This window comes from Cygnus olor, chromosome 5 (assembly GCF_009769625.2).
Source record: "Cygnus olor isolate bCygOlo1 chromosome 5, bCygOlo1.pri.v2, whole genome shotgun sequence".
NCBI classification, from domain to species: domain Eukaryota; kingdom Metazoa; phylum Chordata; class Aves; order Anseriformes; family Anatidae; genus Cygnus; species Cygnus olor.
The window spans coordinates 56210874-56238100 of record NC_049173.1 but is presented as its reverse complement, the minus strand read 5'-3'; the positions used below and the strand labels follow the sequence as shown (position 1 = coordinate 56238100).

The 27227-nt window shown below is 40.3% G+C and overlaps 2 protein-coding genes and 1 long non-coding RNA gene across 7 annotated transcripts in view; 1 reads left to right on the top strand and 2 right to left on the bottom strand.

The window, feature by feature from the left end:
- LOC121070770 overlaps positions 1-24567 on the bottom strand; it is a 76388-nt gene extending 51821 nt beyond the window's left edge. The window contains exon 1 of the long non-coding RNA XR_005820194.1: positions 23977-24567. This is a non-coding gene — a long non-coding RNA (uncharacterized LOC121070770). The remainder of the gene's footprint in view (positions 1-23976) is intronic.
- Positions 15892-20244, top strand: LOC121070769 (small VCP interacting protein). The gene is made up of 4 exons (XM_040558383.1): positions 15892-16089; positions 16840-16890; positions 18561-18674; positions 19477-20244. Exons 1-4 carry the CDS (start codon positions 16027-16029, stop codon positions 19489-19491), a joined length of 243 nt encoding a protein of 80 aa, XP_040414317.1. The 5' UTR covers positions 15892-16026; the 3' UTR covers positions 19492-20244.
- An 826-nt stretch (positions 24568-25393) lies between the features above and the next one.
- GAS2 (growth arrest specific 2) overlaps positions 25394-27227 on the bottom strand; it is a 93287-nt gene continuing 91453 nt past the window's right edge. For all 5 annotated transcript variants that reach the window (XM_040558381.1, XM_040558379.1, XM_040558382.1 and 2 more), the window contains exon 8: positions 25394-26767. In XM_040558381.1, coding sequence (XP_040414315.1) covers positions 26549-26767 — 219 coding nt within the window. In that variant the 3' untranslated portion in view covers positions 25394-26548. The remainder of the gene's footprint in view (positions 26768-27227) is intronic.

Here is a 27227-nt window from a genome sequence, read left to right as displayed (position 1 = left end):
TGGTATAGCATCCAGTCTGAAACCTACTTCCAATTGCAAATAATAAAGCCCTGGGAAATAAATCAATATCAGATTAGCTGCAAGGTTAGCGCAAGCATGTGAAGAAGATAAAACAAACACCAAAAGTAACCCCTCAGAGCAGATTATAGAAGGCAATTGTACGAGGTCAGGATTCCATATTAAGGGCACAATGTTCAAACCAGAAAATGAATCTTTTATTAAAGGCTAATACACAGCTACTTTGAAAAATGAATTCAAAATATTGTTCACATACGTACAGATGAAGTATTTTTAACCAGACATACTCAAAACTTACAACAGAAGTTAGACTGAGAAGAAAAAGCCATAAAACTAATCTGAAAGTTTTAAACTTAGGGATTTGGTTTGTTTGTTTGTTTTAGTGTGTGTTTTGTGTTTTAAATGGTAATATTTTGATGGAATTGCTATCATTTCTCACTTTTCCAGTCAAAACTACATAGCATGTTTATTACATCTCAGGTCTACAGCAAAGAATACTCTCATATTCATGGGAAACGGGACGCGCTATTTTCCACCTTGATCTCCAACCAAATTTGCTCAGCATTTTCTGTGTTATGTCAGAGCACCTCTTGCCCAAAAGATACCTAAAGAGGATCTTTAAAACAAGGCCAAATCATGCCAGAGAAAAATGTCTCAAATAATGAGCTTTGTATGGGGAACAAAAAGCTGAGTCCCAGATGTCACCTGCAACAGTTAGGGAACTCAAGGACAGAGCATTTATGAACAAAGAATACGAGCATTTAGCTTGCAAAAGAATTTTCCTGGGTGTCTCCCTGCTGAAAGCACAGCAAGGCTGATGGAGATGGGCTGTGGTCTATGTGGGAAGCAGCCAGCAGAGCTCTCAGGAGGAAGCAGCCAGGGGCACACAAAAAGAACATGCAGTGCCTTCCCACAGTCCACATGCAGAGAGCCTGCAAAAAAATCCAAGCTTACCTTCTCATTCTAGTGCCACATAGCATTGCCTAACACAGCACCAGGTTTCTCTGATTTCAAGTACAACACTGATTACTTTCTCTATTACATGTAGGTCTACTCTGAAACAAGCTATCCTGCAATAGCATAGATGGCTTGGGTGTGTGCACTGAACTCTACAAACGTCCTCGTACAAAGACCCCACTTTCAATAGGTTCACAAGGGTTAGTGGGGAGCCAACACGTAGAGAAATGCCCAGTGGTCAAGTGATAACCCAGATTTGCCCTTTCAAAAAGTGCTCTTCCCATTTTCATTAATACAAATTTCAGCTTCTTAATACAGGCCAGGGTACTGTATGAGCCCCATAGCATTATCGTGCAAGGAGCAAATGAGAGGGAGTAGCCTGAGATCAAGTGTTGTGGGTATTGATTGGAGTCTGGCATAAGCCACAGTTTGAGCTCTGCAAAAATCCCTGCATACGAAAGCCTCTCCTGTAAGGCCACTTGGACCCATGACAATCAGAACACCACGACACCCTCCTCCCTCATTCCAGCCCTGTTACTGCCTGGGGCTCAGAACTTGGTTTTCTTTACCCTGAAATCTTTTCAGAGATATATAAGGGAGCCATTACTCAAAAACTATTCTTATCCACTGCATTTTCACTCTCTAACAAGGAAAGAGCAGCAACCAGAGCAACTACGCACGTTGTGCTGTTTCGACACGATGTTGCAACCATTGCAATTGCACACAAGCTGCATAATCAACCCTTACTGATGCTTCTGGCTATTTAATAATAGACTTGCTTCAGAAAATTATTTTTATCTCCAGTTTATCATCTCAACCTTTGTAACAAGAAAGTACTGAGAGGAAGTCATGAAAAGATCCACTAGATGAAAATTATTCAGTGGAGGCCCACAACTGCAGGCTGTCATGCATGCTGAAGTCATTGTATCTGGCAACAATGCATTAGGCTGTAACCAGTTTTCATGTCACATAAGGACTATAGCTATAAAGCTACTGGAACATCAGAGAAGGCACTGCAGAACCTCTCTCGGATGTGCCTACCCCAAAACAGGATGCCAAACCTGGTGTTAGGCACCAGACTCCCCAGGCAGAGAGGAAGAAAGTTGGGCATCTCAGCAGACTGTGGCAGGGAGAAAGCTAGGCACTTATCTGGCAAGGGACTTAACTAAGAAGAGGGTTCAAGCATATGAGGAATTCTGCTCTCTTGGAGCTTCAGCGTCTCAACGTTTCCTTGGATCAAATATCTGGAACCCTCTCCTAGAAGGTTTGAATGACAACTTGTCTCCTAAAGGGAGTAAGGAAGGAAAAAAGCAGAACCAAACCTCCTCTTTCTGTTACACACAACAGGCATCACACATTTTCTACTCCCCACAGGTGACATTCTCGTGGACACAAGCCCAGGGTACGAGCAGATCATACACTCACATGGTTCCCACTTTACCTTAAGCTCTTTTCTGCCCAAATGTCCAAGCTGTCAGCTGACCTTAAAACCTGTCATTATGTATGTATTTCAAGGGTGTTATCACAGCTGCTGTAGTTTGGCTGAAACACCAACAGACAAAATAGCAAAGCTGTTTTCACAAGTTGACTGGGCGTGGTAAAAATGAAATGCAGCCAATGAACAGAAAATGAGTAATAGTTCCTCTCATGAATAAAAATATTAATTTACTTTGACTTCCGTGTATGCATGCATTTCTCGTAAACTAATAAAAAAGACAGAAGACATTTTTGCTCTCTATTAGCATAAGCCTGTTCATGAGCAAGAGGATGTCAGGCTACATTTCACTCATCTAATATGTTTAAAAGCTTGAAAGGCTGTCTGAAGCCAGTAACTTTCCTCCTAGCCCAGTGTGGTTCACAGCAGGTCACGGTCAGCCAAGATATGATTCATGCACATCACAAACATCTGAAAGGTAAAACTCCTTCCTTCCCTTACCCACTATGCTATGGTCCTGCTAAAATAAAGCAAACCTATTTCCATCATGTTTAAATTCATATCTGCAGAACACCTGACTCACCCAAAAGAAAATGTTACAAATTCCCTTCTCCTAAAACAGCTTATGATGCAAACCCTTATGGAAAGGTTTATTAAAATATTACAAAACTAAGACTCATCCTAAAGCATCTTCTGGCATTGAAGAAAGAATTATATCCCTGCAATATAATTCTGGAGAAGGGTTCAAATATTCTCTTTAAAAAACAGATAATTCCTTTAAAATATGCACATTTCTAATGTAATTTATGTAGAAAACCTTATTGGTTTCATTCCTGTTAAATGCCATAGGACTCTCTATAATGGAATTAATTTCAGAAGAAAAAAATGCCATTTAAGTTTATTTAATCCCGTGAGTTAATACAAGCCATTTTCTGACCTACGTTAAAGAGGAGGGGTATAGCCTTAAAATGAAAACAACTCCTACGAGATTTTTTTCCGCTCAGTTTAATTATAACTACAACATTAGACATGAACTTCAACTCAGACCCATATCATTCACACAAACTCTACAGCATCCAATATCTTTAACTCACTCTAAGTTTAATTTCATCTTCTGTAACCCTGAGGAGAAAATAAAAATACTCCATGAACTGCGTACACTCACAAGTAAATAGAAATGCATTGCTCCACTGCAATTCATGATAATATTAAAAAAAAAAAAAAAAAAGAAAGGAAAGAAAGAAAAAAAAATAGATGGTTTCTACACTGGAAACAATTAAAACTATTCAATAATCCTAAAATCGCTATTCAGTTGAGTATAGGGAAAGGGGTGAAACTTAATAGCTCTCAAAAACAAGCTCTGCAAATCAGTTTAACAACTTCTGTTAATCCAGAGATTAACAGATTCGATAGATGAGGTTTGCTTTGCATTTATGTCTCAAGTGAGAAGAAAAACAACGTGAGCTCTAAAAAGACAAGTAAAGTCCTATGCATCTTAAGTGCATTATTATGTAAAACTGCAGGATGTGCAGGCATAATAAAGCAGTTACACTCATGTATTTTCCCCAAACCACCAGCTTTGTGTAGTACTTGCTATTCTGACTCTTTGGCATCAAGAACCCCGAGACGAAGCAGCCGCCCAGTGTCACAAAGAGGAACTGGTCTGATATTATAAATATAAATGCCTGATAGATCATTACAAACTCTTATTTTGCCCAGACAATCAGGTGCTTGCTTTTAGAATTACATGTTAAGAACAGAGATACGAGTTGTTCTCCCAATATCTAGATGGCCTTCCCAAGACTCTCAGAAACATCTGTGCTCAACTGATATGCTGATTATCTGATCGTCATTAAATTCCAGCACAGATAGTCAGATCTCTAGCGGTCCTGTATGGTTCCTCTTCTGTTTCTCACATAACATTTTATATTTTCATGGTAGAAGCTCAATTTTCATCAGTATTTTTCTAAGTCATGTCTTGGTTTTCTGCAGTCTTCCCACCAGCATCCTTTCTGGTTGGCTTTATTTTGCATTCTCACCAGCACCCAAGAGAAGATGTGCTGCTGTGGCAGCACCCATCACCATATCACAATTGAAAACTGTCTGCGCGTGCGCATATGGAGAAAGAGGTGGTAGGATGCGTAGATTCCTTTACAAGGTTGGTACATTTCTATTGCAAGTCCCCCAAAAATGGTATATTCCCAAGGCTAATTTAGAATACCATTTTAAAATGCACCACGTTGAAAATGTTGTGGACAATCATCTTCAATTTGCACAGCATACTAATAATGCTGTCTTGGCGACACCCTCCCCATTAACGGGATGCACAAACCGTCATGTGAGTACAGTTCATACCTCTGAAGTCAGTGTCTGGTCTAATAAATTCCTTAGCTGGAGCTCCAAATTATACCTCTCACCCTGGCAATCCAGTTGGATGTTTCTGCTAATACACTAGCTACCATCTGAAATCAATCATTATCAAGTCAGTAAACTAAAATGGAGAGAAATAAGAAGCATAACAGCAGTATTGAAAACACAACACACTAAGCCAGAAGCACAACTGTTTTGCAGATAAGTTAAAAGATGCAGTACATGCATCTACAGTAACGTGCTTTTTATTGTCCTTTCTTCGGTTTTCTTTTCAGCAAGTCCCCTAGCAGAAAGCCCTTAACGTTAGCAATTTCCATGGTAGCTTATTAGCACTTGATTGTTCTATAATGCCAACTCTATCCAATACTGTTGCAATTCAATGGCTCCTGTATTATGATATGAGATTGTGCTAACTCAGCTAATATTTCAGCTGCACCTGAGATTTACACTTGGTGCAACTTGCATTTTATATATGGTTTGAAAATATATTAGAATAAATTGCAAACTTGCAATCATAGAATACATGTATTTATGATTAATTTGCAGCATAGATCACACTGAGATTCCTCATGTCCTTAAGAATCAAGAGGAGAAGCCTCCTAGTTCTACAAATCACCTTTTTCTATGGATGGTATTACTGTGACTCGTAGGAGAGTATGTGTAATCTGTAACATAGGGAGAAAATTTTTATTTATATTTTTATAATCTGAAGAATTGTTCATAAAGGCAAGAAAGTCTGACTGATAAGCTGGGCAGTCTTGAAGAGAAATTCATAATCTTAATTTATTTATTGTCGACAATGAATTGTAAGCGACCAATGTTCAGTGATATGGTTGATATCCTACCAAGAAGTGACGCATTACTCTTCAGTAGCTGCGCACAATATATATTTTTTTAATTCAGTTTTTAAAATGATAGCTTGTTACTTGCACACAACAGAGTTTATCTGAACTCAAATATATAGAATAAACATACAAAATGTTGCCATGGAAACATTACACTAAGAAGATTCAGATCTGATCTACAGTTCACAAAGAAGACAGCACTTCTTTTTAATTGCTACAGCCAGTTAAAAATAGCAAGTATTGCTTCTGAAGATGCACTTAAGAATATTGAAAGGACAGCCAGCATGAAGCAGTTGTTTCCCACTTAGTTACTCTTCCACTTCTTTCACCTGCACAGCTTTTCCTCCGCAAACAGTTGTCAAACGTCCCACGTGTGCACACTGCTACGAGGTATCCTGAGCAGCTAGCACCCTATCGCACCCCTGGCACAAGGGTTAGAGACAAACACCTCTGCTCAAGAGTTCTGGTGCACAAAATCTTCTCAGGGCGGATATTTGCATTGAACACGCAACTCAGTGCTCCCCAAATACTTTCCATAGTAGATGAACTTTTTGCTGAAGTTCCTGAAAGAGAGGCAGCCCGAGGCAAACACCCACACGAGGAATTTCAATCCAAGCAGCTCGAGTTTGGCACTGTTAGAAAAAGCTGAAACCCAAACCTTTTTCATGCTAAGTGTCAGGAAACCAACTGAGTGACACAAACACTTCTGTCTACAATAAGCACACGGAGAAATGCAGAATTAAGACAGCAATCCTCCACAGGGTCAGAAAAATGGACATGGGGCTTTGGAAGATCACAAATGACAAAAGCAGCTGCAAAATCACAAGACAGGGAGCAGCTGAGGGGAAAGAACGTGGAAGTTGAAATACTAGCTAGACACGAAACACGTGGGTGTATAAGTGCAGAGATGTCACAGGATGGAGGAATGAGGCTATTAAGCACTATTGCGTCAGCTTCCTCTGACAAGGCATACCCAGGCCTCTTCCGTGGCCAGCATTTTAAAGCAGTGGACTCCTCGTTCAGGTAATGAACAGCTACAAGGTGTCCTTTCCAAAGCAAATTAGCAGTGCTACTGCCAGCCTGCTTCAACCCAGCAAGCTTCTTATCTAGAAGACAGAGGAAATTACTAAAGTGATTCTATAGCAATGAAAAATCCCCTTGTTATTCTTTAAGCAAACTTTTTACTGTTGTGACCCTTAAATATTTCTGTGTTCATGCACACATGCAAATTTCTGCTATGTTTGAGTTTTTCCTGTTTCCCTGGAAAGGCCTACTTGGCTCCTGGCCTGCTTGTTTGCTCTTTATCTGGTAATTAGCAAGAATGTGATTGATTCACCATGAATGCAAATCAGGGCACTGTAAAGGAATAGAATAGCCTCTTCCCATCGCCATTCTCTTCAGCATGGGATTAAAACATTAACAGTCTCAGGAATCAAATGTGTACTGAAAACCATGGCATCTATTTCCGTAAATGCCAGCGAATAATGACAAATTACTGCAATGAGATTTGTTGGTGACAATATACCCAGGTGAAATCTGGGAGTTTACCGTGACTTGTTCGTTTCCTGAATTTTACTTGGGCTATCAGGATGGCACCTCCACAGTCTGCTCAAGGACTTCTGCTCCTAAAGGCTTTATTATATGTACTCAGCCACACTGAAAGCAGAAGTTTACATAATTTTCTAAGATTTTTTATATAATATTTCCTACAAAACACACTATAGGAATGGAATATATATGGAATAAGGAAGCATTGCAGTTTAGGTGTCTATTTGTTTTTTCCCCTCTTCAAGCGGCATACTGGAATTACATACATTTATTCTACAGTTTTAGTGAATATTCTTGTTTTTCATATGGCTCTGAGAAGTTTAGTTATTAGAACTTCCTAGAAACTTCTTAGAACTCCATTGCACTGCTGATTTCTATTTATTAGGCTATCATTTACATTACACTGTAAATGTACTAAGTCAAAAAATCATTTCTAAGGAATTTATCAGTAGATATTGTCCACAAGTCTAGGTAAAGCTCAGGTATGCTCTTCTCTTGGTCCAAGGAGATCATTAAGGGAAAAAAAAAAAAAAAAAAAAAAAAACCTCCAATATTCATGGAATTGTACAAGCAGGTTGCAGAACGATTGAAAAGACCATGAAATATTAACATTGCAAATATATGCCAGAACATGCACCCATGGGTTTTGGGGAACAGAATAATTTACATATCACTACAAGTTTTATCCCTAGGAATAGTCTGATGCACTGCTCAAAAAGGAAAAAAAAAAAAAAAGTAGCTTTCTGCCAAGTACACTGTCAGACACTCCAGCATCTGCTGACTGCAAACATCAGGTTTTAAATTTTTGTTTTGGTACATAGAAATGTTCATTGCTTTCTTCTTAATATAAAGGTGTAACTGCAGTCACATTTCCAGGATAACGGGAAATAAATAAACGAAATGCATGCCTGTGCCCTTCCCCTTTTGTTTTATTTTTAGCCCTGCAATGCTGATTTTAAATGTGTAACTGAATACTAATGTTCCCCACTGAGTGGCTGCAAGAGGTTTAAAAAACAAAAACAAAACAAAGCCAAAACATGTGTGCATGCACAAAAACAGGGCAGGTGAACTTACAAATATTTTACGATAACGTTTGTAGACAAGTCTGTAACATACCCGTGCTCTCAGTGTTCTGCTGCTCTTATGCCCCACACTTGGCATGGACCTATGAATGTCTCACCTCTGAGGCGATATCAGCTGTATGATGTGACCCACACTAGTGAGCAGTGAACCAGTAAAAGGTGCAAACAGGAAAGCGCTGAGAGTACCTGCACGGAGACAATTTTGAGAAGGATGGAATTTCAGTCAGAACATCCCTCTCAGTAAGATATGTTAAAGCCACACCAGTCCTCAGGAACACGGGCACTATGGCAGGGAGCAGACTGTGAGCCCCCCTCAGATCTGCAGGGGTTATTACACGTGCACAAGCCAGCTGTGTGAGAGCTGAACCTCACGCTGCACTGAAGATAAGAAACCGGTGCCTGAGGCAGCAGTGTACAGTATCAGGTGCATGCAGAAACCAAGCAGAATATACAAAAGCCAAAAATCATCTGCTCCTCTTCTTATCCAGTTGCAGGAAAACAGTCTGCTTTTTGTTTTAGAAGTTATTTTCTGCCCAATAACTCAATGTTTCTCTCTGATAACGTGCTAGAGGGAGAAAGTATACGCAGTGCTGTATGTCATGTAAATGAGTTTATTGCATAGCGATTTTTCAAACTGTGCAGCTGTACAAAGGCAGAGTGCAAATTGACCTTAAAGAGCAGCAAAGTCTTCCTTCTCAGTTTTAATTGCCCTTGTACTCAGGCACAAGCTATTTCACGATGCAAATTTTTCATTATAAGTGGCAACTGTAAACAGAAGGTTTTTTGGCAGCCCCTAATTGCTGTCTAACAAAGGCATTCCAGACTGGTAAGTGCATCGTGCCAACGTGCTCAGCGCAGGACCTTTGTACATGTGAAGGAGATTCACCAGGATTCCACAGAAGATTTATTCCTATGTGCTGGACAGTCAATCAAGAAGGACTTCCAGGTGTTTACAGGTTTTATTCGAGGAAATGCTGCCATTGATTTTTACATCGAGTTTCCCAGAGATGTCAATGTATGGGATTTTGCTCAGAAGAAAAACGTATAGAAGGAAGTTTGTATGCAGCGTGCAAGTTTTAGTCACCCACTAGTGACATCCATACACCTCCCTTGCTTCCAGAGAGCAGATTGTGACAATCCATTAGGAAAGATGGGAAACCAATGGCAAGGGATTCACTGCTAATGAAGCAAAATCACTGAGATTAACTGAAAGTTTATGAAGTTAAACATGGCTTTAAAAAGGTCAGCTTTCCTGGACCTCAGCAGAAGTTGTACTTTCAAAATAGAGAGTTTCCAAAGCGTGGACAGCAGTCTGACATTTTCAATAATCCCTAAGCTAAAATATAAAAAGAAATTTGCAGAAAATAATGAAGTGATCACTGAGTATCTGCATCTGTATTCTATAGTCAAGCACTACACCATATTCATCCTCCTCTGGTTAGTCATAAACAATTTTTCACAAAATCTGCCTCGCCACATTCTTGAAAAAAAAATCAAATTTTTGAATGTACTAGTTCTCAATATCATTGAAACTGTTATCAAGCATCATCAAGTATTTTCATTAAAATGCTCCTTACATATGGTTCCCTATGTTTTGTGAAGACATACGTATAAGTATAGTGAATACTTAAAGATCATTACTATTTTACTGCTAATATTCTACAATACGTGTACATAAAATGTTTTGTTTCATGTTAAGCTAGTGATTTCACAGCTAGTTAGTTTTCTGAACTGTCCCAAACCAGGCGATAGCTAGAAGTTTTCCTGTCTTTGGTTTCAAGACAGGCATAAACCTAGAGTTATTATCTGAAATAACTCTTGAGATACAGTCCTATAAAAACAGGCAAAATACTAAGTCACTGAACCATGTTCATTCTATGCAACTGTCTTTTTTCTCTTGCCCCACAGTCAAATATTATAATTAAGACTTTGGTCTGGCAACAGTAAGAACAGATCCTTATTTATTAAAACACCAAGGACTTTAGTGGAATTACCAACAGAGTTGAGAACGAAGTTGATGTCTTAAAGTTTCATGATCTCTGTGGTTGGAATCACTGTCTACATAGAGAAGAAAAATGTTATGAGTGAAAAACCACATGATTTGCAGGCCCTGAGCACTGGTGTAATAAATTAACAAACAGTGCATCTCTGGCATGCATTGGACCATTGCACATGGCTGTCCTTGAACCAGCTGAGAATGAAAGAGCCAGAACAAAGCAGCTGAGGATCTAAACCAGCACGACTGCCAACTTGAATATATCCAGTGTGCCTAAGGTATAGCGGAGCCCACCTGGTTCTTGCAGCTAGTCTGCTTACTGGCTGGATTATACGGATTTTACAGACCCATTACATAGGCCTGAACAGGGAAGAATGGCTGAGGGAATGGTCCTGTTTAGCCTCACTTGTTGCTCACTAACAGGGCTGCATAGGTTTTCCTATATTCGTAGGAATAGGTCACTCCTATATTGGGGGTGGCACTTACACAGGGAGAACTATTCTGCAACCAGAAATTCATTTCCCCCTTCCCTTTACTACTCAGAGCATGGCAGTATGCAACAATAGAGCCAGAGAAGAGACACCACAAGCACGACCAACCTGGTGGAGCTGCTGTGGAGGCCATCAGACCTGGAGCCCCGCGGCCATCTGTGCAACATCATGGCCCTGGCAGGATGCTCTCAGAAATCAGGGAGAGCCTTTGTATTGATTAGCTTCAGTCCTTTCCAAGTGTCATTTAAACTGATGACTAATTTCTACGGAGTAACGTATCATGGCCATAAAGGCTTATATAAATGTCCACAGAGGCTGCAATTACTTTTCCAGTAGACAGCGTGGCACTAAGCTGATCCATGCCTTTCCTGTAAGGGGCTATGTTTCCGTTGTTGTAAAAACATTGCATGGTGAAAGCAAGTACTGCCGATGCACCAATCAGAGTTATGATCGAGTCACAGCTACTCTTACAGCCATTCACATTTTTCTTGAGGAAAGATTCAAGAAGTTTAAAAAAGTCAAATAAATATTGTTATCAGCTGGAAGAGAGGTACGATAACTAACTAGGCACTCCAGAGATTATTCCCAATAACTAGAATTTGGTCTCTAATAAGTTTTGTTTTTTTTTTTAATAAAATGATCACAACAGCTTGTTAAACTCTCAGTCAGAAAGGGGTTCTCTCTAGATTTACACACAATAGTAACACCATTATTTCTCCATTATCAGTGAATTCCCACATTAAAAGATCAGCACTACAATTACTGTGGCAGTTAACATCTCTTCAAGAGGTGTTCTTCTGTAGAGAAAGAGGCATTTATGGGGTAGACTAACTACCCCATAATTTTCACCCTGTAAGTGTACATTATCGACCTTCAAATCATTTGGCCAGGGTTCTTAAAGCCACTTCCCTTGTATCTGCCCTATATTGCATACACAATAGTGGAGGATAAAAAATGCCTCTGGTTGTTTTTCTTCTTTTTGCATACGTTGTTGGGACTCACTCTTATTTTCCTTTTTTTTTTTTTTCTCTTCTCCAAAAAAAACTTTCTGACACTTCCAGAAATCTAATGGGTAGTATTGTACAGTCCTCATTCCCATTCAAAGCCACACAGCCTGCAATATCAAAGCACAACAACAAATCGAAGGTGCGCGTATAGATTTGGGAAATTCAGGAAATGTTTGTGTCAATTGTACCACCTGCTGGATTTAAAGAAGACAAAGAATTTGAGCCTTAATTGCATCTTAATCTGACTTTTATCAATGTCATTCTTGCACAAACACCATCATAACTATTATAAATGAACACGTAACGAACTGCCAGATCTTCTAATGACCCACAAAAAGACCGGCAGAAAGGTCAAAGACATTTGTCGTACGTATTTTTTGATAAATCAAAACACTCAAAACACTACACACTATTCATCACATTAACAAAAAAAAAAGTTCAAATTGATCAGTCTAGCAAGCGCCTGCAGGAAACATGCTACTCCTGTTAATGTCACTGTTAAAAATATGTGGTTTGTTTGCTCGTTTGAAGGTGACTGCATAACAAACGTGTTATGCAATAACACATAGCACTACCATTTGGCAGGGTGGGGAAAGGGGACAAAAAAAATAACTAAAACAAACCAAACCCTCCCCTGTTTTCTGTTACTGTTGAGCTACCAGGCATTAATATTACTGATCTTGCACTGCCAATAAATCCTCAATGTGCAATTAATCGAAGAGCTTTGCCATCTGTAATCAAGAAGAGCACTCTTCACTCTGTCGAGCAATCCCTGCTGTGCTGTTTACAGACGATGAGCGTCACCCCTTTTCCAGGCAAGGAGCAGAGCAATGCTCTGCACTGCTCACCCCCAGCACGGGGGAAAGTTTCCCAGAGAATGAAAAGAATCTGTTTAGGCTGAAAAGACTAAAGAGAAGGATTAAGAGGGATGGGAAAGATGGCTGATCACCACTGCTTGTTTTCAGAAACGCTTCCAAAGGCAATGCAGACGAGTTCAGCCTGCTGCCAGCTCTGTGTTTCAGTCGTACTGTCATGTTGTGCCCCTGGCTGGGGGAACCAGCTGCCCCGGTGCTTCAAGCCAGGGAGCTCTGCATCTGCCCCGTGCTGAAGCTAACTCCTCCCCTGAATAATGCCCTTATTTCCCAAAATTTCAATGTGTATGTCATTTTCAAGCATCAGTGCATCCAAACACACAAAGATCCTGCTGACTTCATGTTAAGCTATACATACTCAGGGCTTCTTTAAGCTTATTCCAGGAAGCCTCAAGAAGAAATCAGTTCTTAAAGGACCTCAGACTAGGCAAATTCACTGAAAGGTTATTCCTTAAACTTCAGCAATTTCCTTAAATTCTTTGTTAGAGAACAAGTTGGTACTATATTTCCTACTAATTCTCAATAACCAGCACTCTGTGCCTTATGCACACAATTTTAAAGAAGTGCAGTTTAGGTTAGACCATTCACTTTTCAGTTATATATCTTATCAGTTCATACTACCAGGAAGCTGCGCTCTCTCTCTCTGCAGAGAAGTCTTATTCAATAGTGTTTATATCTTCCTCTAAACCTGGTAGGCAAGACAGACACCTTTTTGCTGTATTCAGGGGTTATCATGATACTGATGGAGTATACAGGGGACTGTAGCAACCATGAACCCCTGGGGTCTAACCTGAAGCTTGGCAAGCCCTCATCACTTAATTGCTTAATCCATACGACTATAAAACCATAGCACCTTGAAAGCTCAGAAATTATAACAATAACATTACAAAGCACTAAGTTAAATCATAACACCCCAGAACATGCCACAGCTTGTGGAGCACCACAGCCTGGCCACGCTGCTGCGGCTTTGTGCCCTCCTGCAGACAGCCTCCGCCCGCAAAGGAGGGAGGGAGGCAGGTGAGCCTCCTGCTCCCTCCCTCCAGCCTGACCAGTCTCCCAGGAAAACAGCCACACTTCTGATGCTCACTTCAGAAAGCCCAGGGCCATGCTGTGACTTGCTCAGAGTATTTCATTTAGCGACACAATAATCCTCTCTGATGGCTAATTAGAGCTGCAGGGAACCGACACAAGAGCTAGAATTACAGTAACACATGACATCGTGTACTCATGGAATAAATGGCAGGACAAGAACATGGACACAAAAATAAGTACTTGGTTCAATAGCACTGAGACAGGAAAGAAACTGCACAGATGTGGCATTGTTTGTGAAGAGTACTTCTAACACTCTTCACATAACCCCTGGTAAGGGATGTATAGACAAATGCAAGTTCAGGAAATGTTGTTGAACAGAGTAATGCCATAGCTACTATAAATAACTAGGACAAAAGAGAAGGTAGGAACATTTTAAGAAAAAGGAATAGAAAGAATATACAGGAAAGAGGAAAAGACTTTAGGAAAATTCAGTATCAGGAAACACAGGGAAACAAGGCCAGCACGGAAGAAAGAGGTTTGCATGGCAGTTCCTGAAGCAAAGCACAGCAAACCATTTCAAAAGGGACAAAAGGCTGAATCCAACATAAAGTGCTAATTCACCTACGACTAGGAGCTTTCTAAAGGATGTGAGCATTTTAAAATATTAAAATAGGAAAATGCACCTCAAGATGAACATAAATGATAAACAAAGAAAAGTGAATAATCTTTTCTGCAGCTATACATGCAAGTCAAAAAGGGCTGAAAGCTGCACGATGAGATAGCCATAGATCTTGCCTCAGCACAAGAAGGGGGCTGTGAGACTCAGTACCATCCCCATCCTGCACTGCTGCTCCTGGCGTACCTTCCACATGTGTGAGCATGCTATGTTCTTTAGCAAAACGCCACGCACGAAAGCACTTGCTGTGCTCACTGATGAGATCGCTGCAAGCTAAGATTGTGCCAGAGAATTTAAGGGTTTAGCAACAGGCATGTCACCATCAGCTTTCAACAGGACCTCTGAGACACCCCACCAACATCGTATTGGAGCATGAAGTGAAAGCAATCTTTAGACCGCACTAAATCTGGTGTAAGCTTTAGTTATTCTGACACTTCTAGAAATCTAGCAGATGCTGGCGTCTTGCTTCCATCCCATTTAGCAGTTTATGCTAATTTCTCAGAAATTACATCAGAAATCTCTCAGAAATTGCTTCACCTGGGAGTGCCAACCAAGCCAGTTGGGAGGAATAGGGAGAAGTGCTACGGACAGCAGAAACCAGAGACTTTCAAGTTCTCATTTCACAATAGCACGCGTGACAGCACCAAAGGGCTGCCAAGCATTGGAACATACAGCTGGGCCAAGCCAATATAATCAGACAGAACTGGCACTGTGCATTAGCTAAAGATCACCAAGTATTACTACTTCTCATACGGGTATGACTCCTGATAATGTGGCTCAATGCTTCAATCTGAATTTTGCTTTATCACTGACAGCTAAATACAATTTTGTCTGGTCAGAGGGAAGTTGTCTCAGGTTTGTGAATTAGGACCTCAGGAGCTTTCTACTGATCCCAGGAAGCCCCCTGCTGACATACAGTATCAGTATCATCAACACCTTCTTGCCAAAAATACACGTACCCAATGTGTGGAAGCAGCCTGTCCCTGCTCAAGGCCAGTGGATGGCAGCCTAACACCAGGGAATGAAATGCTACTTCTCATTTAAGCATACTTCCAGTAAACTCCAAATCCTGTATAAGGTCTAGCAGAGCGATCTGGAAATTAATTAGACTACTGTCCCTCTTGCCCTAATACAATGAAGGTAATGTAGTTTACTTTTTGAAGGATTTATTTTTTGTGTCCTTAAGTGAATAGGGATTGACGTTAATGTCATGAACAAATTGGAACTGGAATACTCTGTTATCCTTTGAAGAGGGATGACTACAAGCCTGCCAGCACCGGTTGGACATTAGCTACACGGAGACAGTTCCTTCCTCAGGTGGTGTCACCGATTGTGATTTCAACACCTCTTCAGTTCACCCTGTCAGTGACCCAACAAAGCAGCCAGGGACCGCAGCAGCTCCGGGTGCTGCCGCTGCCCAGGACGGAGGCCCCGCAGCAGAAGCTGGTAGAGCTCGCAGGGCCGGCTCCCAGGGCCAGGGAGAGAAAGCCACGGGTAGAGGCAGCGCAGGCCGGCCCTAGCCGCACCCCGGCCCCGCCGCCTGACCATGCCCGCCCCCAGCCGCCCCGCACGGCCCCGAGGCGGGGCGGGCCCTGCCCGAGCGCGGCGTCGGGCGGAGGCCGCAGGCGGGGCCGCCGCCACCTCCTCCTCCTCTTCCTCCCTGGCCGCCGCCAGCCGTGCCGGCGGTGGGCCCCGCCATGGGGCTCTGCCTGCCCTGCCTGGGGGGCGCAGTCAAGGACGTGGTAGAGACGCCCGACCCGGTGAGTACGGCCCGGCCGCTTCCCCCCCGGCCCGGCCCGGCCGCCTGCGAGCGCGGTGAGGCCCAGCGGCCGCGGGCCTGGGCCCGCCGGGAAGCGGCCCGAGGGCTCCTCTGTAACGTGGAGGCCGCGCCCGGCGCTGCCCCCGCGGGGCAGGAAGGGCCTGGGCCGCCCGGACCCGGCTCCACACTGGAGGCCGCGCCGCCTGTGTCCGCCCCCCCGTGCTGGGCGGCCCCGGGGCCGCGCCTCCTTTTCCCCCGCCAAGGGAAGAAACGCAGCGGGTGGCCTGAACATAGGGCTGGGGGCTCCCCCCCAGCCTCACGGGGTCAGGTTTAGGCTGTAGTGACTGGAGCTGCTGCAGGAATGGTTACCCCTGTCCTCCCTCTTCCACTCCCCACCTGAGGCTTTTAGTCAGGAAGAGTATGACAACCCCTTCTTTACCTTCGCCAAGGACATTTATCACTGTCTTCTCCTTACAGCCTTGTTTTTCGGGGAGTGAAAGCCCCATAGAGGTTTCTAGGGGGGGAGGGTTGGACTGCAGCTCTGTCAGCAGCTGCTCCTGTAGCCTATTAGTCACTAAAAACATTTTGTTCTCCCACATTTGCAGTGGAGGTAAGAACAATGCTAATTGACATAAGGTTGGCATTTTGTGACAGTTTGCAGTACAGATTTGAGTCATTTAAAAATTCAGACTTAAAAGAAGGTACAGACTGTATTGGAATAGAATTTCACTGTCTTTCACATTTTATTTAGGAAATAAAAAGAAGACAGCTAGCAGAAGCTGCTGAGAAGAGGCAGATGGAGGTAACGCCTGATTAAATGCTATTTATTCAGAATATATTTGGGTAGCTGGTTTACAGGGTAAGTAGCTAGGGCTTCTGCAGGAACACCAGATATCGCGTTGGATTGTGGGCATTGTCATGAAGTTTTCACAGTATTGATAATATTTTACCTCCATACTTAAATATATACACACACTTACACTAGATTGTGCAGCTAGGTAAGTACTCAAAGACCACTGCAAGGTAACTGAGCTTGTTTGGATGGAAAAAGTTCTTTAAGAGTTTGAAAACCATTACACAATTGAAGAGCAAGTTCACCGTTACTTTTTCACACATTATAAGACTTGAAAGCAAGAGACAGAAATACTGAGAACTAGAGTTGTCATACAACTGCTGCAATGGCAATTTCAAGTTACAGTACATTTTACATCTCTTAAAAATGCAGATTGTGGACACTTGCAAGTTTGATTTATCAATGTGGGAACAACCAAATGTATTTCTTAGCTTAAATTCTATCAGGGTAAAAGTATGTACTTAGTCTTCCATCTTTTTAAGGCTGCTAGGTTTTAACAGTTTCAATATACGTAAAGCTTCAAGAGGTAGAATGTCATTGATCTAACAGAGTGGCTAGAACCAGCTAGCCCATCTTCCTATCCTTACTTTTCAAGAAAGTTGCTAAAAGATGAACCATACAAAATTGACAGTAAGGAAAAAGTATATCCTGAAGACACAGCTGATCTATGAAGAGAGTCACGTGTTACTTCTGTGTTACTGAAATTATATATCAAATTAAGAATTGACTATTATTGGTGGCGACCACATTGACCTGGTCTTGAGGGAGTTTCATAAGTAATTGAAGCAACAGCAGTGACACTTCAGAGCCTTTCTGTAGAAATTGTTACTTTTCATTTTTGTCTCAGACTACATATTAAAAGCAATCCATATGTAGTCTCAAATGCTTTCATGTGTTTTTTTTTTTGTTTTTGAGGATAGCTGCTTGAAATATACTTTTGAGAAGTGTATAAGAGAAGGAAGTCCTCATCTAGCTCTTAAATGGCTAAAATGGTTTCCTGGGAGGAAGGAGAAACAAAGCAACTTGGGTTGCAGATAGCTTTGAAGTTCTGTGGTAGCTATTAGGCTATTAAAGAAAAAACAAGTATCACTCAGTTACTCTCTCTTTAAAAAGAAAGAGATAAACTTTTACCAGGGACTTTAGTAGCATCTCCATTTGACAAGAAGATTTGAAAAACATGAATGGATGATTAAACAGCTGAAGTTCTTAGAAGTTCTACCTGCCAAAATTGTCTCTTCCCACTTAAGTCTGTTCATGAGGGCAAGAAGAGGCCCTGACACTGCAAAAAACTACAAACCAAAAGCCCAGGGCTTTTTTTTTGGGCAAGTGAAGTTCTGTCTTTGTGTCTTAAGGGATGCAAACTGGGTACACTTAATTGCATTCAAGTATGTTCACCGGGATATATTAATATCAAACTAGAACTCCCTCACATAGCTGCAAGAACAAGAGCACTTAATATAAAGAAGTACCCTAGAAGGTCTGGTTTGACATCATGGTAGCATTACTTACTGTTTTCATCTTTACATGCAGACCAGAGTTCACAAGGTACTGTTGCCAAGACTCGCAGTTTGGCTTCTATCCGTAAAAATAACTGATGTTATGCAAATATTTTCTCGCAGGCTTCCTCTCGAGGTATTAAGAGCACTTATTCCTTAGAGCAAAAGAAAAAGAAACAGGAAGAAATAGAAAAAAGAATTGCAGCTTCAGGTTCTGGAGGAGAAGGAGGACTGAGAGTAAGTTTAAAGATGAAACAGTATGATGCAACTGTCTTGATATTCACTGACAAAAGTCCAATTTTGTTCTATTGTTGTCTACAAGATTGAATAATGCAAGAAAAAAAAAGAGAAAGGGAAATGGAATAGAAATCGAAGCAAGTGTCGTGTATTCTCAAGCAGATTTCATTTCTGGGATGCAAGGATGGCAGAGAGCTTTATTTTTCTGTCTTTCTCCCAGTTTCTGCACCAATGATCTGCTTCTCTTCAGTTTTATGGTACTCTCAGCACTGGGGAACCTCCTCCCTGACCTCAGTGTCCCTTTTCAGTACCTCTTGAGACTCGCTCTCTTGGCTCAGAGTTTACAGAATATCATTCAACTAAGTACAGTAATTGCTTGGGGTTTCAACTATCTTTTTCTCTTCCTAAAAAATGTAAAATGCTGTCATATTTACTGATAAACTTGGTTGCTGCTATTGCTACCACTTTTCTAAATAAACTCTCAGAAAACCAGGTGGAAACTTAATGCAGGAGCTCTCCAGGGCAATATGTGGATCCATTTCTTGAAACATAAGCTTTGTAAGTAATTATCTCTTCCCCCTATTGCTGGATGTGAGGGCATTCATAGCAGTGAAACTGTGGGTGGGAGTTCACATATGCCACCACTGGTGAGCTTTGTGTCCACCACTCACTGGATATAAACTGCATTAGACAAGGGAGTTGGTCTTCATACAACCTTGTGGTGTGGGTATTTCCCTCCCCCCCCCCCCCCCCCCCCAGCTTCATGCAAACCTGTGGTGCATTTTGTTGTTTTTTTCTTTAGTGGCAGGTTGGATAAAGAAGTATGACTTCTGGAGAGAAGATTGATGTTTACTGCCAGTAACTTGCCAGTTTCTGCAGCCGAGTGGCACTTACTCATCATGTGGCTTTTGCTGTTTGCATATGAAGACTCAGCAGTACTTTGCCATTGCAGGAGGGCAGTTGTGGAATTGTGTACTAAGAAAGTTAAGAGCTCAAGCCTCTGAACACTAGATTTTGGCCAACTTTTGTTTGTGTGCATGTTTTATTGGTTCCCTGTCAAGGGAGTGAGATGGGTTTTCTCACGTAGAAGTGATGTCTTGACCCTGTAGTCAGTCTGTGTGTATGTTGTCTGGTCAGTTGGTACATCTGTTTATGGCCAGCTTAGGCAGAGTTCACATGCCCATGTGATGTTCAACACTTACTTTGAGCTCTACAATTAAACTTTTCTCCAACTCCTTATATAAAATGGAGTTCATAAATATGTATTTGGATATGTAGGTTACCATATTTCTTTTCAGTTTTCTAATAACTTGTGAACTGCTTAAGGATTTAGTGCCTTTAAAAAAAAAAACAAACAAACAACTAAAGCAGACTCAATGATAGGCCCTTACAGACTGAAGCCTTTTGACACTGCATAAAATACCTTTATAAACCCTGTATACTTACAGCAAGAAAGCTGTTCTATTGTGAGTCTAATAATCGTTCTCCTCACTTTCAGATGTGAATTTCTCTTAAACATATAAGTATTTATAAGGAATACTGGAACAAAAAATTAAAAACAGTTAATTCATTGTTTTGTTGTTTTTTTCCTTTTAAACACAAGAGGGCAGTGCTGCACTTCAGGTGACTGAAAAAAAGCAAGAGACCCATTATGTCATCTGTTGGCTGGTTCATTTGCTGAAATTTCTGTACTATCTGGGTGGGTTTGTTACACTGCACTAACATTGGCCAAACGCCTGAAGCTCTGTCGCTTTTCTTCTGTATTCAGGAATGTCTGTAATTCCCTTCCCAAATGTGAAGCTGCCTTGGATTATTTAGAGCTACCTAAACTATGGTATAACTAGTGACCTCAAGCCCCTGTTTTCACAGACAAGGAAAGCTTGTTGCAGCATGATCAACGTTAAGAAGCTGGCTCCTCTTTTTCCTGAAAAGCATTAAGTTTGGCTCAGCATGTCATTGACCCCATTTTGACCTATGTTGGCTTTTCATCTTCCCTGAACTAGGTACTTGTTTTACTTCCCAAATTGTGTCTCACATCGTCTTAGGAGCTCAGTCCTGACACAGGGAATTTCCTGGCTTAACCTTCATAATTGAGTCAAGAATATAGTCCTTACAATGTTAATATGATATTGTTAGGGTTAAGAAGTTGTGTCCTTGGCAGATGATGAATACATGTAGTTTCCTTTGATTGTTTGCACTTGTTCTCTTCACTGCATTTAAAAAACATTACTATGACCAATTAATTCTAATGAAAATGCATTGAGATGTAATAAAGGATATAAAAAAAGGTTTGCAATGTGAATTTCAATCCAACATCTGTCCCATTTGATGTCCTATAGAGATATATAGGTGGTACTTAGCACTGGGGCTTGTCATTTGGGATATTTCTAACACATTTTACTTCTCACTCTCCATCTTATTGCTCCCCTAAAACCATAAGGGAAGATCAGCAAGCTGACCTAACAGAGAGTCTGTACTTGAATTGTGATCACGAAGATTTTCATGGAAACCAACATAATAACCTCATCAAGTAAGTTATGATTCCTGGACACCTGCTGAAGTTTCTTCTTTGTCAAAACAAGAGGTATTTGCAGTGTGAAGTTGTCATGCTAGTGTGCTGCGACGTGCTATCCACACTTGCTATAGATAGGTCAAGGTAAGCCTATTCTGCTCCAGGTACAGTCATCTGGACCAGCAAAAGTGCTCTACATTTATTTTAAAGATAACCACGCTGGCTGAACATCCACACCACTTGTCATTGATTCCTGGTCCAGCCAAAACAACTGGCTTACTTGTGGCTCTTGGCCTGGCAATGTTGCTGGAAGATGGGAATAAACGAAAATTAGATCACCTCTGATTGAGCGGACCTTGTGTTTAAAGGAGATTTTGCAACCCAGAATTACCACGGAAGCAAATCTTGCTTCTTTGTCCATCCCTTCACTAAATAAGAGATATGTCCATGCTTCTTAAGTGACCTGGTTTTGAACATGAAATTCATTCCTACAGCAAAGAAAAACTGGAGAGGATTTGGGGCGCTGTTATTCTGTATGACAAGTCACCAAGTGATAAAACTGTTTTTAAAAAAAGCTTTCTGCACCATACTGACTTGATTGTTTGGGTGATCGCAGCCTGAACCTAAGCTGGGAAATGATTTGGGTGAATAAAAACACTTCTTGTTTTCCTAAGTTTTCTGATAACATTAATGCCAGATCAGAATGAAAGCAAGACGTACTACAGTTCAGTAGCATACAATTTATAGTTACCTACAGAGTGCTATTAAGTGGTAAAGCCAACAGCTACACAGATTCAGGCTGCTCTCTACTTGGAGAAACAGATACTGCCCCTCTTTGTTACCACTTTGTGCTGCACTAAGTAGCTATTAAACTCAATAGGAATTGGGTCCTTATTTCCTCCATTCCTATCAATTCACTTCCCCTCAGAAACCGTTCAAAAACATTCAGATGAGTTAGGTGGTTGATATCTTGTTTGATTTACAGCACTATGAGTACACCTCTTCCACCTACCTTCTGAAAGCATTTTTAGTTTCTTGCAAAAACACTTGGAAAAAAATAAATCCTGGCAGTCAGAAAACAATGCTCCTGAACTGACATCAAAGGGCTCAAACTGAGTGATAGAATAGTCGTTGCAGCAATAGTTACAGAATGAAACTATCTGCTACTGTGTATTGTACAGATACACTGATTCCAGGCAGAGAACGTTTGGGGCAGGACTTGCTGAGGTTTGCAAGGACACGGAAGCTGTGGCTCCCCATGGGTAGGCAGGTAGCACCACTGGGAGTCCTTAGCCAAACAGATGGCTTCAGCGTGTGGTTTGGGCACCCTGACAGATTCAATCATGGAGACAAAGCTCATCAGGTACGAGTGGTGCCAGCAGCTGGACTGGGATGGAAAAACCTCTCCAGCCCCATAAAAGTTTGCATGATCCTTAAGGTCTGTTTCACCTTACTTTAGACCCCAGTATACCCACAGACTAAGAAAGGAGACAAAGCAAAGCAAAGGCACTTGGCTTCCTTCCCAGTCAGCAGCCAACACGGCAGTACACAATATAAGCCCCAGAAGAACCAAACCCTCGTAAGCATCTCTAGCAGATGCTGCTGTAACACCGTGCTGTGGCAAACAGCTCATCTCACTGATCTGAAATGAACACATATAATGAATTCAGTGTTGCGTCTTCAGTTATAAGAAGCTTGCTATACCTTCCCACACATATATTCACACCTCACTCTTTCACTCATCCCCACCAAGAGCCCTTGAGCTGGTTACCATAGAATTTTTATCTCTTAAGTTGCTGTTGGGAGAGGGGGAAAAAAGAAAAGTTGGTAACGCAAATGAAGGCTCAATTATCACTACAATAAGGTACTGTCCCCACTCAATTATATAAATAAATCTGCTTGGGAAAAAAAAAAAAAAAGAAATAGAATATGAACAGCAAGGTAACATAAGGTACATTCTGCAATAAACATTAACAGGTGTTACAATTAACATTTCAAAGCTATTTCTGAATTGTTTCCAGAATTATGATGTTTATTTGACATTATATGATAATAGTTTTTAAAAGCCATCTTATGCTGATTATCATCTTGAGTTCTACCACCATTATTTATTCACAGCTAAAAAGTGTTTCCGTGTTGTCTTCTACATGACCCAACTCACACTTCAAGAAGAGGCTCTGGTCCAGCTGAGAGTAGCTCAGCTTTGTAAGACTTTCAGCCTCCCTGACACTCACACTCTGCAGAGTTACACGATGATAAGTTGAGCTAAAGTCACTAAATGGTCCTCTTCCTTACTGTCAACCTCCATTGATGTGTCAACACTTCAGCTTTTTGCTACTTACTGTTGTAACAAGGAACTATTTCAGAGTCTCAACAGGCCTTGCTTAGGATACAAAAGAACGTTTGCACATCTGATACGCTGCAGGTCAGAGTATCTGGTGGTACTCTGATATTCAGTTCAGTCTCCTAGGAATCTATGCAAGATACCTTACTAGCCACACACCACACCACAGAAAGTTTAAGTATCATCCAGAATAACTAACGACCAACTTCGTTACCCCTCTACAGATAACATTCTTCAAGAAACCTGTTCTGTTCCAACGCTAGCAAACAATAAGCGCTCTAACTCCTTCAGCAAGATGTGGATGCTCAGCTTTAACTTTGTAACATGAATTTCAGACTCCTAACTCCTCTGAACAAAGAAAACCACAAAAAAACTCAACAACTTCAACATTGCTTCAGAGCCTAGTACAATAATAAAACACTACTTATCTAATGAACTACACTTACCTTCTAAATAAGATACCTCCAGCCCCTCTTTCCAAAAGCAGTTACATTACTGCAGGATTTTATTGATTCTCCTGCTTTAACTTCCTTCTCCTTGCTCCACACCCATCCCGGGTGCATCAAATGACAGAAGCCCCACCTGAAAACGTTTTACTCCAGTTAGGTAGTAGCAGGCAGTACTTTAAAAAAAAATCCTTTATAGGGCTCCTATTATGCCACCAATTAGGTTGAAGTTTTAAGTCAAGTAGTACTTTAATGTGATTTTAGGATGCTTGAGTACCCTAAATGAAAAAAGACTGGTAGCTACAGTCCAAATGCATACCTTAGTTTATTATTTATTTTTTTTTTAAATCTAAAATCTCGGTTTGGATTTACTCGGATTATTTGTTGATGCTTAATGGTAAAATAAATCTAAGTATAGCATATATATATAAAATTGTAAACGTCTGTTCTTAATCTATTAACATGTACGTATCTTCCAATACGTTATAGAAAATATAGTAATGTAAACTTAAACATGGATGATGGAAACACAACAACTATTTATGTTTAAAAGAGTAACCATGACTGCAAAGTAAACATCTGACACTTTTTCCAGTTTTTTTTTTCTTCTCTCTTCATTTAAAAACAGATCTCTCTGCATATATTAGGAACTTTTTTCTTTTTTTAGCTGTGCTTCCTTGTTTTCTTTTTTGAAAACAAAACAAAACAAAAATTAGTGCTGCTTATGGTCTGTTCCCTACTGCTTTTAGGGCTACATATATTGTTTCTATGAGATTTGTGTTTTCCTATGGCCTTTTGAAGGACTTACTGCTCAAGTATATGTTTACTTTTCCTAGAAAATAGCTTAAAATAAGAATAAAAGTCTACGAGTTTTCTTTCCAGCAACATGTTTAGAGTTATGTACTGCTATTTAGTACTGTGCACCAAGCAACTGTGTATTGCTAGTATTTAGCAGGTATTTATAGGTAGTAAGGTAGGATGGTTGTACTGATGTGTGATAAGAAGTGCTGGTTTTAGTAAGGCATTGAGCATGAAGGAACAAGGTCTTGAGCCTGTCTTGCTGTAGCCAATAGAAAACTTGCCTTTAATTTTTAAGACCACAGGAGCAGATTATAAAGGTATTTATTAAAATTAAAAAGTACAGAAAAATAGCAGTTGATACTTAAAAAAAACAAAACAAAAACACTTCAGGAACACTTTTGATTCTGTTCTTTCCCTGCAAAGGAAAATTAATTCTAAACAAAATCCAAGTATTTTCTGTGCTATCTGTCATAAGTAAATGTTTGCACCACCATTTGCTGTTTACCTTATTATTAGGTTAGCAAGCAATTCTACGTTATAGGCATCTACTCAGTAGCAGCAAAGTGCAGGAATACAGGTTACAAATACCAAACAAGACTTTGAAAACATATGAGTATTTTAAAAAAGTTTATTTCATTTGTAATGAAACAACTGAGTTCTGCTCAAATTTATACAGTCAGTGAAATAATCCTATAAAATGATTTTTTGTAGGAAGTTATAAGGCACATAAATTACCAAATATAAACAAAGAAAAGTAGCCAAAATTATGAACTAAGCCCCAATATGTCTTTAGCTATTTTAGAGGTGTGTGAATGATTTCCAAGAATGTGAATCACTCTACTGACAGGATAATGAATATTTTGTATTTGGCATGACCAATAGAATGAAAAATAAGGAGAAGGAAAAGCTCACATTCAAGAAGAGGATAATGTTTTGTGATGGAGGAGGGACTAGTCTCTTCTGAAGCCCCTCCTTGGGTAGAAGGGCCATGCATCTTTTACTGCTTCCCTTCACGGCTTGCAAAACACCACCCTGCTAGTACAGCTGGCCACCTCTGTTGTCTGACAGGGGAAGGGGCAACCTCTCAGCTTCGTTCTGCTTCTATATTGGGCAACTCTGTCAGAAAGAGGAAGGATCTACGTGCGGATCTAGCACTCGGTATTGCCTTTTGTTTTAAAGAGTAGAAGGGTTGTGGGTCTTTCTTCTTGGGCTATTTTATGTTTTTTTTAAGTAATCACTTTGGGAAATTGTTTGGCATGCAACAAGTCTCTATATTCTATTGCTTAAGAAAATCTTGCAACCCATAATAATAGTCAATTCTGATTTCATTTCAAGAGGCATTACCAAATAATTTCCACAAATACTAATTTTCCACCTGCATATATATATTTCAACTAGTCTAACAGTCACGGATTCAATGTCATAAGATTTTCATACAAATATACTGTATTATGTATTTTCTTCCTTTAACAGGATCCACTCCTTTATGTAACTCTAAGTATACATTCACGTATTAAAGAGTAATAATTTGGCTAAAAATATATGTCTATTTCTTATCTGATTGTAGTAATTAGCCTAGCAAGGGTAATTTGCTATAAAAGATACAGTACTAGAAATAAATATTTCTACAATTCAAAGATCTTCAAAATGGGTTGCCATTTCCAGTCTGAAAATTTCTGAAGTCCTTTTAAAGCATAAACTAACTTTGCTACACTTGAGAAAATAATTTGGACCTACATAGATAGAGTCCCAATCACATGAGAAGCTTATTTCACTTAATCTCCTTCTTGGTTTTGTAATGGGCAGAAACAACCAGATAATTGTCTGGATTCATGTCCCTGAGGGTTGGAGACTTGCTCTGAACTGGAGAAGTTTTCCCATCCACTCGAGAGATCTGCAGCATTCGGCATGGGTCATGCTTCAGTAAGTAACCTGCAAAAGTCTCCCATCCTCCTCCAACACGGACCATCACATGTTTGTTGTGCAGCATCTGAAATTACATATAAAGGAAAAAAACACCTTCAAGGTGAACCATTCACTGGGCTTTCATTCTTCCTGCTGGAAAAAGCTCTGCTTACTTTAATTAAAAGTCGCAGACATATATTAGTAATCTGCTTTACAATAAAAGGAAAAGAAACAAAACTGTAGAATGTTTTTAATTTGAATTCAATAACTATGAATATTAAAAAAAAAAAACCTTTAATAAAATGAAATAGTATTTAAAACTAAAAAATTTCATACTTTCTGTAAACATTACTACTTTTTTTCCTAGTCTGATGCCACTGAGTGATCCTGTTCTTCACGTAGTTAGTATAAACATGGTAGGGGACGTGGACGATTTTTTTGAAAATACATTAGTAAAGATACCATCGTATATGTTTTGAGACTGGTTTTTGTTTACATGAGAGGGAACTATATAAATGAAGTAGTGAGGGAAAAAAAAAACAAAC